This window comes from Micropterus dolomieu, linkage group LG05 (assembly GCF_021292245.1).
Source record: "Micropterus dolomieu isolate WLL.071019.BEF.003 ecotype Adirondacks linkage group LG05, ASM2129224v1, whole genome shotgun sequence".
Lineage (NCBI taxonomy): Eukaryota > Metazoa > Chordata > Actinopteri > Centrarchiformes > Centrarchidae > Micropterus > Micropterus dolomieu.
In genome coordinates this window covers 3,056,063-3,069,232 of record NC_060154.1, presented here as the reverse complement: position 1 = coordinate 3,069,232, position 13,170 = coordinate 3,056,063, and the positions used below count along the sequence as shown (strand labels likewise).

The 13,170-nt window shown below is 40.8% G+C and overlaps 1 protein-coding gene across 3 annotated transcripts; it reads right to left on the bottom strand.

Moving 5' to 3' along the window:
- Positions 1 to 1,281: 1,281 nt before the first annotated feature.
- On the bottom strand, positions 1,282 to 12,751 carry eef1db (eukaryotic translation elongation factor 1 delta b (guanine nucleotide exchange protein)). Of its 3 annotated transcripts, none has more exons than XM_046049596.1 (9): positions 12,601 to 12,750; positions 7,672 to 8,948; positions 7,055 to 7,172; positions 6,735 to 6,806; positions 5,084 to 5,165; positions 3,909 to 4,021; positions 3,611 to 3,811; positions 3,250 to 3,444; positions 1,282 to 1,413 (listed from the first exon to the last, which is right to left on the bottom strand). In XM_046049596.1, exons 2-9 carry the CDS (start codon positions 8,946 to 8,948, stop codon positions 1,375 to 1,377), a joined length of 2,097 nt encoding a protein of 698 aa, XP_045905552.1. In that variant the 5' UTR covers positions 12,601 to 12,750; the 3' UTR covers positions 1,282 to 1,374. The 3 variants fall into 3 exon arrangements, with proteins under 3 accessions (XP_045905552.1, XP_045905553.1, XP_045905554.1); XM_046049597.1 differs by lacking the exon at positions 12,601 to 12,750 and adding an exon at positions 9,514 to 9,518; XM_046049598.1 differs by lacking the exon at positions 7,672 to 8,948 and having other exon boundaries at positions 12,601 to 12,751.
- Between the last annotated feature and the right edge of the window lie 419 nt (positions 12,752 to 13,170).

Below are 13,170 nucleotides of genomic sequence, written 5' to 3'. Positions count from 1 at the left end.
CATTTTGCAGGGCTCTGGCAGTGCTCCTCCTGCTCCTCCTTGCACAAAGGCGGAGGTAGCGGTCCTGCTGCTGGGTTGTTGCCCTCCTACGGCCTCCTCCACGTCTCCTGATGTACTGGCCTGTCTCCTGGTAGCGCCTCCATGCTCTGGACACTACGCTGACAGACACAGCAAACCTTCTTGCCAAAGCTCGCATTGATGTGCCATCCTGGATGAGCTGCACTACCTGAGCCACTTGTGTGGGTTGTAGACTCCGTCTCATGCTACCACTAGAGTGAAAGCACCGCCAGCATTCAAAAGTGACCAAAACATCAGCCAGGAAGCACAGGAACTGAGAAGTGGTCTGTGGTCACCACCTGCAGAACCTCTCCTTTATTGGGGGTGTCTTGCTAATTGCCTATAATTTCCACCTGTTGTCTATTCCATTTGCACAACAGCATGTAAAATTGATTGTCAATCAGTGTTGCTTCCTAAATGGACAGTTTATTTCACAGGAGTGTGATTGACTTGGAGTTACATTGTGTTGTTTAAGTGTTCCCTTTATTTTTTTGAGCAGTGTAGTTAGATTATTTTTAATTCTTTGACTGCATTTTTGATTATCTGAACTTTCAAATATTTTTCTGTGTATATGTATATATCTATATATATTTATTTATTTTAATACCGCACGGAATAATGTGGTATTGCTGGTTTCAGATAGATGTTTAATCCTGGGTAGTGTTATTATATAGACTGTGGAAAACAACTGATAGCGTAAGTGAGTATTTTTTAAATTCACTAAGTGGTATCTAGCCATGAAGTCTGATTTTCATTTGCTCAGATTTTGAGATACTACGGAGGTATATGGAATTTTGTTAGTAGTGCTGACCATGTAACAAAATTGACTACTAAATTCAAGAGCGACACCTCTGCAGAAATAATGTCCCTGCTACTCTGAACATCCCCCAGACCTCACTGTCAGTTTATTCTTAGGGACCATTTCCTCCTGTAGAAGGTAGTTCCAGTAAAAACGGTAAGGTCTGGATTATCCAGAGTAACTGGGACATTGTTTTTGTAAAGAGATGTTGGATTTCTTTATTTTTTTTATGTAATGTTTTGATTTTGTGAGCACCTCCAACGTACTGAGGTGTAAGCAGACATGTAAAAATGTGTACTAATGAAACCAAAAATATCTGCCTTGATACCCCTAGAGGTATTTGTCATTTGGGTGAACCTATCCTGTAAAACCTGGGACAAAAATACTAAATTTGTCCATTTTTGTGTTAATCCACGAGACAATAATTTCAGTGCAAGAGTCTGTTTTTATTATTATTAACCGTTGACACAATCAGCAGAGAAACAAGGCATGACAAAAGACAGAAAGAGACACTGGAATTAGATCTTGTTGAAAGCTGCTACGTCAACACTCTGGATCTGAAACAGAGCAAAAAGAAACTTAAATGAGTTTACCAGGGTTATTCTCTAGACACCCTCACACCTGGGAAGTTATACAATGATTTCAAATGTCTCTTGCAAAACGGTCAAGTTACTGTGTAAAATAGGTGCGCGAGGTTTTAATGTCATGTGTGTGTCATGGTGACCTTTTGCAGCGCCAGCGAAAGTCTGAGCCAACTTATAACCAGCATGCTTTATTTTAAATCCAGCATGCATCACGTTAAGTCAGTGCTACGCAGCGCCGTGTGAAGTCAAACGCACCTAACCTCAGCTGTTTGCTGCCCTCATGTGGTCAGAAGAGGCTCAAGGGGCTGACAGTGCCTGAGAGGCAAATTCACTAACATGTACAGTTACCAGTTTATTAGGTACACCTAGCTAAAATGTAATGCAGGCTACAGCCCTGCAATAAATCCTACCTTCATAAAGGTTGTAATCAGTTTTTACTGTAGAGGTGTTTATGGTCATTTTGGAGTGGTGCTGTTGAATTGAGGTGTTTCTAATAGTCTATCCCCCGTGATATAAATATAGTAAAAACAAAACCCCCTCAGTGTAATGCCATTTAATAGCACCACAAACTACATCATCCTAACTGACCAAAGCTTAATAAACTGCATCAACAAAAACTGAACATACAACTTTTATGAAGGTGGGATTTACTGCAGGACTGGTATATTAATGCTGCATTAGTTTTAGCTAGGTGAACCAAATAAACTGGGAGCACAATATACTTTACCTGTCAGTATATTACATTTGGTTATGTGTCTAAAAGGGTATTTACAGTATTTTTAAACCTGGGCCCTATTTTCACATTTTGGGGTCAAAATGACTAGCAGGTACAAAAAGTTTTGTAATCCATGCAGTAGATGGCTTCAGCCGGCAGCCGCAACGTATTCCTTTGGGGCAGTAGCACCTGTCAAAATTACATCCACAAAAGTGCTTCTGCTTTTTTGCCATCAACAGACTCAGACTGTTACGAGGTGTCTGACAACATCATAGAAAGATCCCTACGAGTAAGACCCTTTGTTATAAACAAGTAACAGAAGTCTCGCTCTGAAATCTTGTGAGAGGTGAGTTGTTGCATGAAGACGCCGGTAAGTCAGAGTTGGAGAGGGGTGTTTGTTGTGTACATTGAGGGAACTGCTAGCAAGACGTTATATGTTAACATTACTCCAACACAACAAACTCCTTTCTCCAACTCCCCTCATGAGATTTAAGAGCAAGAATATATCCTTGAAAAAGACTTCTGTTTCTATGGATCATTTCCATGATGTTGTCAGACACTTCATATAAACAGTCAGAGCCTATCGGTGGCAAAAAGAAGCACTTTTTGTGAACATAATTTTGACGGGAGCCCAACTACAGCCGGCTGAAGCCATCTACTGCAAAGATTCCAAAACATTTTGTACCTACTAGTCATTTCGACCCCAAAATGTGAAAATAGTGCCTAGGTTTAAAAAAAAGCCTAAGATTGACCAAAACAATATACATCAGATTCACACAGAGCCTTTGAGTTTAAGCCTAGTTGACTGTCAACCACTTCTGATTTGGGCAAAATTCTTAAAAATCCACCCAAGAAAACAACCACCATGATCACAATGACTGTTGCATGTTGCATTTATTCCTTCAAATTGGTATAAATTACAGCCTACTTCTTCAGTGCTTTAAGATTTAAGACATGCAGGTACACTGTTAAATCACACATGCAGCATCATCATCATGATTATTTATTCCAGATGTTTAAAACATCAGTTGCTCAACTTTTCTGTGTGTGATTTCTGCAGAAACACTTAGTTAAATGTATTGCACAGTACTTACATAGTCTTCAAACTTGGTGATTTCTTCCTCCAACATGTCTGTTCCCACCTTGTCGTCCTCCACCACACATGCAATCTGGAGCTTCTTGATGCCGTAACCCACAGGAACCAGTTTGGACGTGCCCCATAACAGGCCGTCAGCCTGCACCGAGCGCACACACTCCTCCAGCTTCGCCATGTCAGTTTCATCATCCCACTAAAAAAGAAAAAACATGTAAGGGAGGACAGGTGATGAAACATACGATGAAATGGCAGCAGAGTGTCAGTCAATAATAATGCATCGTGCTGTTTATCAATAGTTTTAGGCTCCTGTAGACACTGAATTTGAGTTTTCAGTAAATTAGGACAGAACGCAGACTCACAGGTTTGACATCCAATAAGATTGAAGACTTGGCGATGATGCTGGGCTTCTTGGCCTTCTTCTCCGCGTACTCTTTCAACCTCTGCTCTTTGAGTTGCTCTGCCTCTTCATCTTCATCACTACCAAACAGGTCAATATCGTCGTCATCCTCCTCCTCCTCCTCTTTAACCGGAGGACTGGTCTTCTGCTGGACGGCAGTGCCCTGAACACATTAAAAACCATCATCACAGGAGTCTATAGTGATGTACTGGAGCTAAAATAAAACTCAAACACGATAAAAGCAGTCCGTTTACACTCACATTTGTGTAGGGAACTGACGGAGTGGGAGCCGGGGTCACAGACGCAGGAGATTTCTCCAGAACTGCTACCCGACATTCCAGTTTGGAAAGCGCAGCCCTCAAGTCATCCACCACTAAAGAACCAGAGTCAATGAGTCATACATGAAAGGTAGGAGAGTGTTGTGAATAAAAAAAAAAGGAACAGGTATGAAAATAAATGCTTCAATCATTGTAAATTACAGGTGACAGAAGATGATGCAACAGAGACAACGGCATCGGATTACAGAGATCGCCGCTGATTGAATGAGTGCCGCTACTAAAATTACACACGATTATTAATGATTTTCAGTACAGTAACACTAAACGCTTGGCGAGCTTCCTCTCCTGATGCTCCAAAGGGCATCTATGTGACAGGTGTTATAAGAGCACTGTAATTTAGGTCTTCTAAGAAATATAGCAGTGCAAAATGTGTGTGTAGCAAGTGTGTTGGTGAGAGAGAGAGCATGGTGAAAGGTATAATCTGCTCTAGCTTTTCCAACTTTTTGTACATATATGGTAATAATAATGTTCCAATGTTTGGAAAACAAATATATTTTCGTGGGGGAAAACTTTGTTTGCACACATACATGTTGTCTTGGTGCTTTATATCCAGATATATCCTACTAATGAAGCAGGGCGCACTTTGCAGGTGCACAAACACAGTGTTTTGCAATAGTTAGTTGGTAATATAAAATTTTGACATCAGTTTGGGCTCAGATAACTTCTGATGACAGTTGTCATTCTGAACATCAATAGGCTGGAAAGTTAATTAACTGTAGAAACAGTTTAGTTGATTAGGGCTCCAAGTAATTATGTACTTTTGAATCAATTGTTTAGTTTACAAAATATCAAAGAATAAAGACAGATGGACATCACAAGTTTCCAAAGCTAGGGGGTCATTTCATGCTAGTGTCTGAACATCAGTTTAATAAAACCGTTTGAGAGAGAAACTGCAAAGCCTTGTAATATAGAAATCTAGAATAAATATTTGTAATTTGTTTGACAAACAACTATTGTTAAGTAATTAATCAAAGTAATTGTGATGGTGGCTCTAATAGTCTCCACACAGTGCATAAGGATGTTAAAATAGCCATGACGTGGGGGAAAACAACAACAATGTGCATTAATATTTGATCAAAGTTGACAAACAAACCCACCTTTGTATAAGCTCTGGTTCTCCACCTCCAGGCTCTTGATGCGAGAGATGAGTTCTCCTTGATCAGCTGGACTGCTGGTGCTCTGCACAGTAAACATGCAAAGAGAGAGATTTACACAGTTTACACAGAGCAACACTGAATGGCCGAACCAGAACATTAGTCCTTTTATCAAACCCAGGACTGTTAAGGTAAACACGCAACACACGGCCATTTTCCATTTCAGCAGCAGAAACAAAGAAGCTGTAGATGGAGCCTGATAGAATATAAGTGATATGCAGCTACTTGAACGGGGTCTGCAACACACCACAAAAATATAACCTAAAAGCGTGAGTTTATTAAAGCCAGGTGCTTCCAGGGACACACAAGGCTTGGCGGCACTTACAAGCTGGGACTGTTGGCTCAGGGGAGGTTGACCTCTGTTACACAATGTAGTCTTCAGCTGGAAGAAGGGAATTTCAAGCATATAAAAGGGAGGGAAGGAGGAACAGAACTGAGTAAATGCTGACTCAGTGCTACTGAGGAGTGTAAAACAGAAAGCAAATAGGGCGAACAAAGAATCACCGTAGAGCTGGGAGGTTATGGAAGATGACAGAATAAAGGCAGCTATGTATACACAGCATTCACACGTCTCTGTAGAGGAAGGTTTGTGTAACTTCAGCTGAGCACCAAGCTTCTTAAAGCTAAAAAGTATGCAAAGCAAATTATTTTAACCTATCAGCAACAACAAAATGATTATCATTAAAAAAAATAAATAAATAAATGCTCAAATCTGTCAAGGAAATCATAAGCATGTACAGATTACATGTTTGATATACTAAAAGGAGTTCTGGTTGTAACTATCAGCTACATAAATGCTGTTTTTACTACCAGCTGGTTTCAGGTCACTGACATGTAGCACTAAATGCATTTCATTGGCCTCAAGCCAATAACACACTAGAAAGACTAGAAAGACAACTTACTGCCACTGCAAACCTAAGCAGAACAACAAGTTGAAGGAGGACTTATGTCATCTTAGAGATGTAAAACTTATTGTAAGGCTTTAAGAAGGGGTAATAATCTTCCCAAATGTTCCTATTTTGTGGTAAAGGAATTAAATTCCATATGTAATTAAGGGAAACGTTCCACCATTACACACTTGCTTTTGTTCGTTCAGAAATGATCAGCAAAGCATACTGTGTGAAGGTTGGAGGTTCTTGTCTGTGTTTCATTAGATTTTCAGGCCATACAATAGGGACACAAACGAGCCAAAAAAAACACATTTATGCAGCATGTACGTTTTATCTTTTCAATAGTAATGATTAGGTTATCCCCAATAAATGTTTCTGAGGCATTTCCAAATGAAGTTGGGAGCTGTCCATAAAGAGTGGCAGCAGATTAAACCTTTTCACAGCCAAAATAAAACAGGTACACAGTCTTACAACCATCAACGTGTACAAGAGGTGTGACCCTGGCTCATTTGGGACATTTCGTGCAATAAAGTAAAGCCTATTTTTACATGTTTCCCATTATCCTGGACATATGGATATAAAGCAAGGTCAAGTGAGACCTTGATTGCTCAGGCTACACGTGCAGCACTTGGGTAAAAGTGGATAATATGAGATAAGAGGCAGATATAGCTCATATACAGATACAGCACATAGCATGTACTTACTCCTGCTAGAGATTTCTGGATGTTCTCTCGGGCCCGAGCAATGTCTTGCAGAATGGTGTGAGCTCCAACATCCTTAAAAGCAAATGAATAGAAGTCAATGTCAATTCATCCTTTACTGTAAATTTTCAGTAAGACTGTAATATCAAAAGAATGTGTCTTTGTCTAACCTCTGCATCTCATCACATGGCTTTTAAACATTGTGGAAAGGCAACAATGAGATTTAAAATCTAAAAACAACTTCAAGTCTGACTTTGTCCAAATTTGGCAAATTCAATATCAAACTTTTTGTACAAAAAGAACCTCCGAGACCGTGTGTGTACCTGTGTTGGTTGTGAGGATCCATTCACGCTCTCATAGAAGCGTCTCTCTGCCTCATCATAGCGCGGTTTGTCAAACCAGATCTTCTCCTGGGCCAGGAAGTCCACTGAACTCATGATGCTACAGAAGAAAGAGCAAGGAAGGAGAGGGATGTATCAACAGGACACAGGAGGTCAGGGAAAAAGAAAAAAAAAGAATGCGTATTACTAAATAATTGTACTTAAAATCACCTGATTGGTGATCTATATTCACAATTTTTACCACAAAATGTATCATCTAAAAATGGCTTATTGTGTGTATTATTTTATCTACACTCAAGACCTCCCAACACAACTATACGAAATAAAATTAAAAAAAATGGAGAAGTTGGCAAAACAGAAAAATGGTTCACACAAACAACATTTGTCATTCGGATTGTTTTTTTTTTTTTGTTTGTTTTTTTAAAAACAAGACTAGAAGGAATAAATGAACCAAGACAAATGAAAAAAACAACACGATCAAGGAAAAAGAAAAATGTTCACACATTCAAAAAAACGGAAACGCATGATTACATAAAGAAAACAATGAAAGATAAAACTGAAACATCTGGAGAGGCTCCATTATCCTGGTTTGGTCATACTTGTCCCTCTGCGGGGCGGCGGAGGCAACTGATGCTGCCTCTGGCCTCCGAGCCTTCTTCACCACCTCAGCTTCGCTGCCATTGTAACCATGGAAACGACTCTCTGCAGCATCATACCGCCACTTGTCCAGCCACACGCGCTCGCTGTCTGGATGAACAAAGTAGCGGACTCCGGCCCCCGACACATCTTCCTTCGCTGGGACCTCAGGTGGCTCCTCTTCCTCCTGAATAGGGAGCAGAGCGTGGAAGACTTCTGCTTTGCCCTGCGGGACCACCCGTTTTTCCTCCACCAACACCTCCTCATCTTCCTCCTCCTCCTCCTCTTCTACGAGGCTTTGAGGGTGGTCGCTACTTCTGGAAGTGGAGGCACAGCTGGACCGTTTTGAGGAATTGTTACCGTAGAGATTCTGGTAGAACGCCGCTTCTGCGCGGTCATACAGCGGTTTCTCCAGCCACACATCTCTAAGCAGCTCCACAGGGATGCGGGGTAGTCCATTAATTGACTGTCGATTGGTTGGCGTGACAGCTGCTTGTTGGATGACGGGGGTAGCAGGAGTCGGCGCTAAAGACTGATATCCTTCGTCAGGTGTTCTGGGCGTGATGGAGCGGTTAGGCTGGGATGGGAGGTCCAGAGAGTTTGGAATGGACGGCATGGATTCTTCAACAAAGCGGCGTTCTGCTTGGTCAAATGTCGTCTTGTTCACCCACACAGCTTGGACGACATGGTGGCAGGCCACCTGATCGCCATGGTGGCACACCAGTCCCGAGGAAGATGGCCCCACTGTGGATGGAGAGTTTGAGGGTTTTCCTGCGGCTGGAGGTGACCGGTTTGACTGGGTGGTCCCATTGGAGGAGCTCGCCAACCAGCACTGGTAGAGGCTCTCTGCTTGCTCATAGATGCTGCGCTCAAACCACACATTAGCACACTCAGACTGCAGGCCAATCAGCCCAGCACAGGGGTCAGGTGGCTGGCTGGTTCTTTTGTCTGGCTTCTCTTCATTCTTGGTCTTGCTGTCAACCTTCCCCTCAGGGCGACTCTCGGGATTGGATGAACGTTTTTTGCGGCGGCGGCTTTTCCCGGTACGCTTTCCATCTCCGTTCAAGCTGCCGCTCTCTGGGGATGATGATGCTGTCTCTCCATTTCTTTGACCTGATTCAACCTTGTTCCTACACCCCAGTGCTGCGTTCGCTGACCGGTCCACCTGACACTGGCTGGGAGGCTGATCATGCTCCGACTGATCCACTGCAGAGCACTGGGGGGTCTTCTTAGACATCATCTTTTATGCGTTGCAGGGGGGGGAAAAAAGAAAACAACAGGTACAGGCTTTTGGATTAGTTAGGGAGACGCAGGAAGGTTTAGAGACACAAAGGGATTGATCTATTAGACTCGTACTACAAATGTTGGTGTCAAACACCAACATTTGCTTGTTTAAAAGCTGAATGTACAACCACAAAATAGAGTCTACAAATCAGTCCCAAAGAAACGCAAGAAACATGCAAGAAATTCGACGAAACTCATGCAAATGACCTAAAATGTTAGTGAATGGAATCTACTTCTATGTGATTTGTCAAAAGTCACTATCACCAGTATCACTGTATAAGTTCTACCAAAGCTAAGAGAGCGTCCAGCTAAGCTCACATGGAATAAACTCAAAAAGATAACGACTGTAAAATGCCAGTTGCCATCTGCCAATATTCTTTTTCCCCTTCTTTTCAGAAACACACAACATGAACAAAGATTATCCCTAACAATTGTTATGTGTAGTGATGAGACCTCACCAAGATAACATGACATAATGCAGTTTAAAAATAAACACAGTACTGCTGATTATGTCAGCTGACTGCTGTGTTTTATGGTGGATTTGTGGCTTTCCAAACTCATGTTGCCAACAGGGGAGCGATAACGCTCATAACATGATTGAAGGATTCGTCTTAAGTCTCTCCGTTAATTTTCTGGCCGATAATATCTGCAAGCTTATCTATTGGTCTGGCTCCAACATGTATGAAAAAAGTAAAGTGCCCTTATAACACAAAGCCAATGTTCTTCTGCTCATCCTGCAAAAGCATTTCAGTGAATGTATGTGTATACTAATGTAGTATCATCTGTTCTGTTTAATTATGTTTTCATAAGATGCATTTACCTCAGCATTTTGACAACCAAGAGCACTTAGTTCCTTTTAATTATTCACAACATTCAGCTACAGTCAAAAGATTAGAAATGATTTTTCAATATACACAAACTAACAAATGTCTAACCACCAATTAGGTTAGAGATATTTTCCCCATAACTGTATTGCAAATAGTTCTTAGTAAAAAATTTTTTATTCTTTTCAAAAATAAAAAAGAGGCACAGCACTTGACAAATCTTGACACAATGACATGAGAGCATGCAAAAGGAGTGTGGGAGTGACAAGTTTAAGGCAAAATATTAAAAGAGGCATTTCAATTAAAAAACCTTGATGGATCTGTGAAAAGCACAGACATGCTGATACAAGCAAACTAATTAATTCAGTAGGTAATGAGGTTTTGCGCTGTTAACAAATCACATTGCGTAGGCCATGCTGTTTTAACGACATTACAGGAAATGCATTCCCTTTATGTTTCACCATGTTAGTAATATTGATGAACACTAATGCACCACTGAAAGGGATTTGGACACTGTTTTGGGAAGGCATTTCCTGATTCATATTTATTAGAAAATCTTGCTCAAGCTGTTAACTCACCTTCCTTGGTAAACGGTGTTGAGCTTAAACTAGTATAAGAGTTAAATGTCCAACACGTTCTTTTCATCCAGTTAACCGCAAGCCATTGAAAAAGAAGTTTAACAATCACCACCTTGCAAAACAAGGAAACTGATACTAAAGGATATAAATATGGCCAAAAGGAAAAACAAAACTCAAATGGAGGTAAATGTCAATGTTAAAAGGGATACTCACTTGTCAAATTCTGAATGCAAGATGAAGGGAAAGAAGCTAGGTATTAAAGATTTCTCTAAATTAATCTCTCAACATGAAACTGTCATCTACAGATTTCACATGGTTACCCCCTTCAGTCTTGGACGATGAATATGGAAAATACCTGCACCATTAGTGGCAAAAATCAAATGATCTGATATTAAGCAACAACTTGGACGCATCCTAAAGCTTTTTCCCCCTTTTATCTGTTTTTCTCCCCTCTTCAGTTGAAAAAGCTCTGGGGACAGTTTATTTTCCTCTCCATCATCAAAAATGAGTACTTGCTGTTAAAGCAGTCCTATCAAAAGCCTTCAATCCAATTAGCCAGTCAAACACAAAAGTACTGACGTTACAAATTAAAGAAATGGCAGTCTTGTATGCAGAACATAAGCCATGCTGGCAACTGCACCTGCATTAATGTGCTGGATTGCTCTCCCACATTTGATATTTTGTGGTGCTTTCTTTATGGGAGCTTTTAGGATGTGCCCCTTGTTAATGCAGCTCAATTGGCAGCAAGTGTAAAAATAAAACCCCAACATTTAGGCTATTTAATAAAAATGGGTAAGGCTGGAGATATTCTATATTTTTCTTATTGTCAACAAATCCCTTGAAAACACCAAATCAACAAAGTGGTAGCTCATCTCTCAATACTTTTCGACTTCTCCACCCCGTTTGTTAACCCTCTACTCCAAGTTAAATTTCATTTTTAAAATAAGGCTGGGCACTGTATTGTTTAACAAATGTGACTGAAAACAGGAGGAAAAAGCAGACTATTTGAAGCAACACATTAAGCCACATTTGGTGCTTTCGTGAGTATTTCTGGCAGCAGGAGGTGTATGTGGGATTGACTAAAAATAAACTACAGTTAATCGTAATGAAGGAACAGGTCACCCAGTGCAACGGTGTGACTGATGTGTTATTAATATTTTTTGGACAACAATGGAGCTCTGTTGCACAGATATGTTACATCAGGCTTTAGATACACAAACAATACTTGTTAGTAGGGTAAATTCAGTGTTGGTTTTGGTCTTTAAGTGGGATTTGATGACAATTCACACTTATTTCATTGCGCATGTCATAATTTGGGGAGGTCACCTCAAATAACCTTTGCCAAATATCCACAATCTTGTCTCCTGTTTGCAGTACCTTTCAATACTGCTGGTGGGTGCAATCAAATACAATTTGCTTTACTTATAATGTTTTATCCCTTGACTCCTGTGGGGCAGTTTACACCCCATGACAGGTGGGGTACAGTGATTTGCTCAAGAACTCTCCAGTAAAGCAGAGGCTTCACTTACCATTGATATACCGCTTAATTTTATTTCATTTTAAAGTCGAAATATAATACCTACAGCCTCTTAACACAGGTCTTAGCCATCCTTAACCCCAAATCTGAAAAGGTCAGTTTAGATCCACTGAGCAACACATTATGTTTAAAAGGGGTTTTACACGTCAACACTTTCACTAAAGGTCATAAATGTGTATTGTCATAAAGAAAAGCCTGTCGTGCAAGATGTTTCACAGTAAAAGAAAGGTAACGTGAGTTCAAAGCCTCCACAGAGCTGTCATCATCAAAAGGTGTGCCCTGCTACCTTTAACATTAGCCTTCTTCCATCATTTGTACGTGCGTCCTAGTAAGCATAATGTACCGTCAAGAAACAACGCTGGTAGTTTTAAAATGTGACACTTAAGAATTCGGTTTTCATTTTTGTTGGTTATTTAAAACAGCGGCCATTGAAGCCGGTGTCCGGCCGGCGTGACAGCCGCTCTGTGCAGCGTTAGCACTAGCATGCTGCCCCGGTCAGCTAGCCGTCAGCTAGCCTCGGCTAACACGAGCCGAGTCCGTGCGTGCTGTCTAAAAAAAACAAAAAAACACTCAATATCCATTCATTTCCCGAAATGTTCTTTAAATTAATCCCAACACTAATCCCCGGACTCAAAACCCCGGCTGTCAGTCAGCGTTAACGTTACTTACTGCTGTGGTTTTTTTTGTCTTGTCGGTGAGAAACCAGGCCGGCGGATAAAACGCGTGCTTCTCCAGTCGTGAGTGACAACGGGAAGGAGGAAGAGGAGGAAGCGAGGAGCAGCGCCGATTGTGTGATCTTAGAGGATGGGGGGAGGGGAGTTATTCATCATTAATGTTGCCTGATGCTAACCTTACGTGTTAAATCTCACGTAGTGACTCAGTAATGTTGGAAAAATGTGATTTGTGACCTCCAAGGTTAATTTCTTACAGTATTTTACACAGGAGATGGGATCTAAATTTAGTTTACACTTTCTGTATGTTTAGCCTTTGTCCTAGAATGACAAGCTTTTAGTGTTTTTTGCATGTTATTTTAAAACCATTTTTTTTATTCATCGTGGTTTCATAATAATCATACCCGTCTTCTCTTTATAGAATGTATAAAATCCAAATTATAACAGATTTAGTAGCTGTTCTGGAGATTTCAATCATGTCACATGATCTTCATCAGCATAAGTCCGTGATGGACAGCAGGGCTTCCTATATCTGATGATAAGGACCATGACATATCAACAAAAGCTC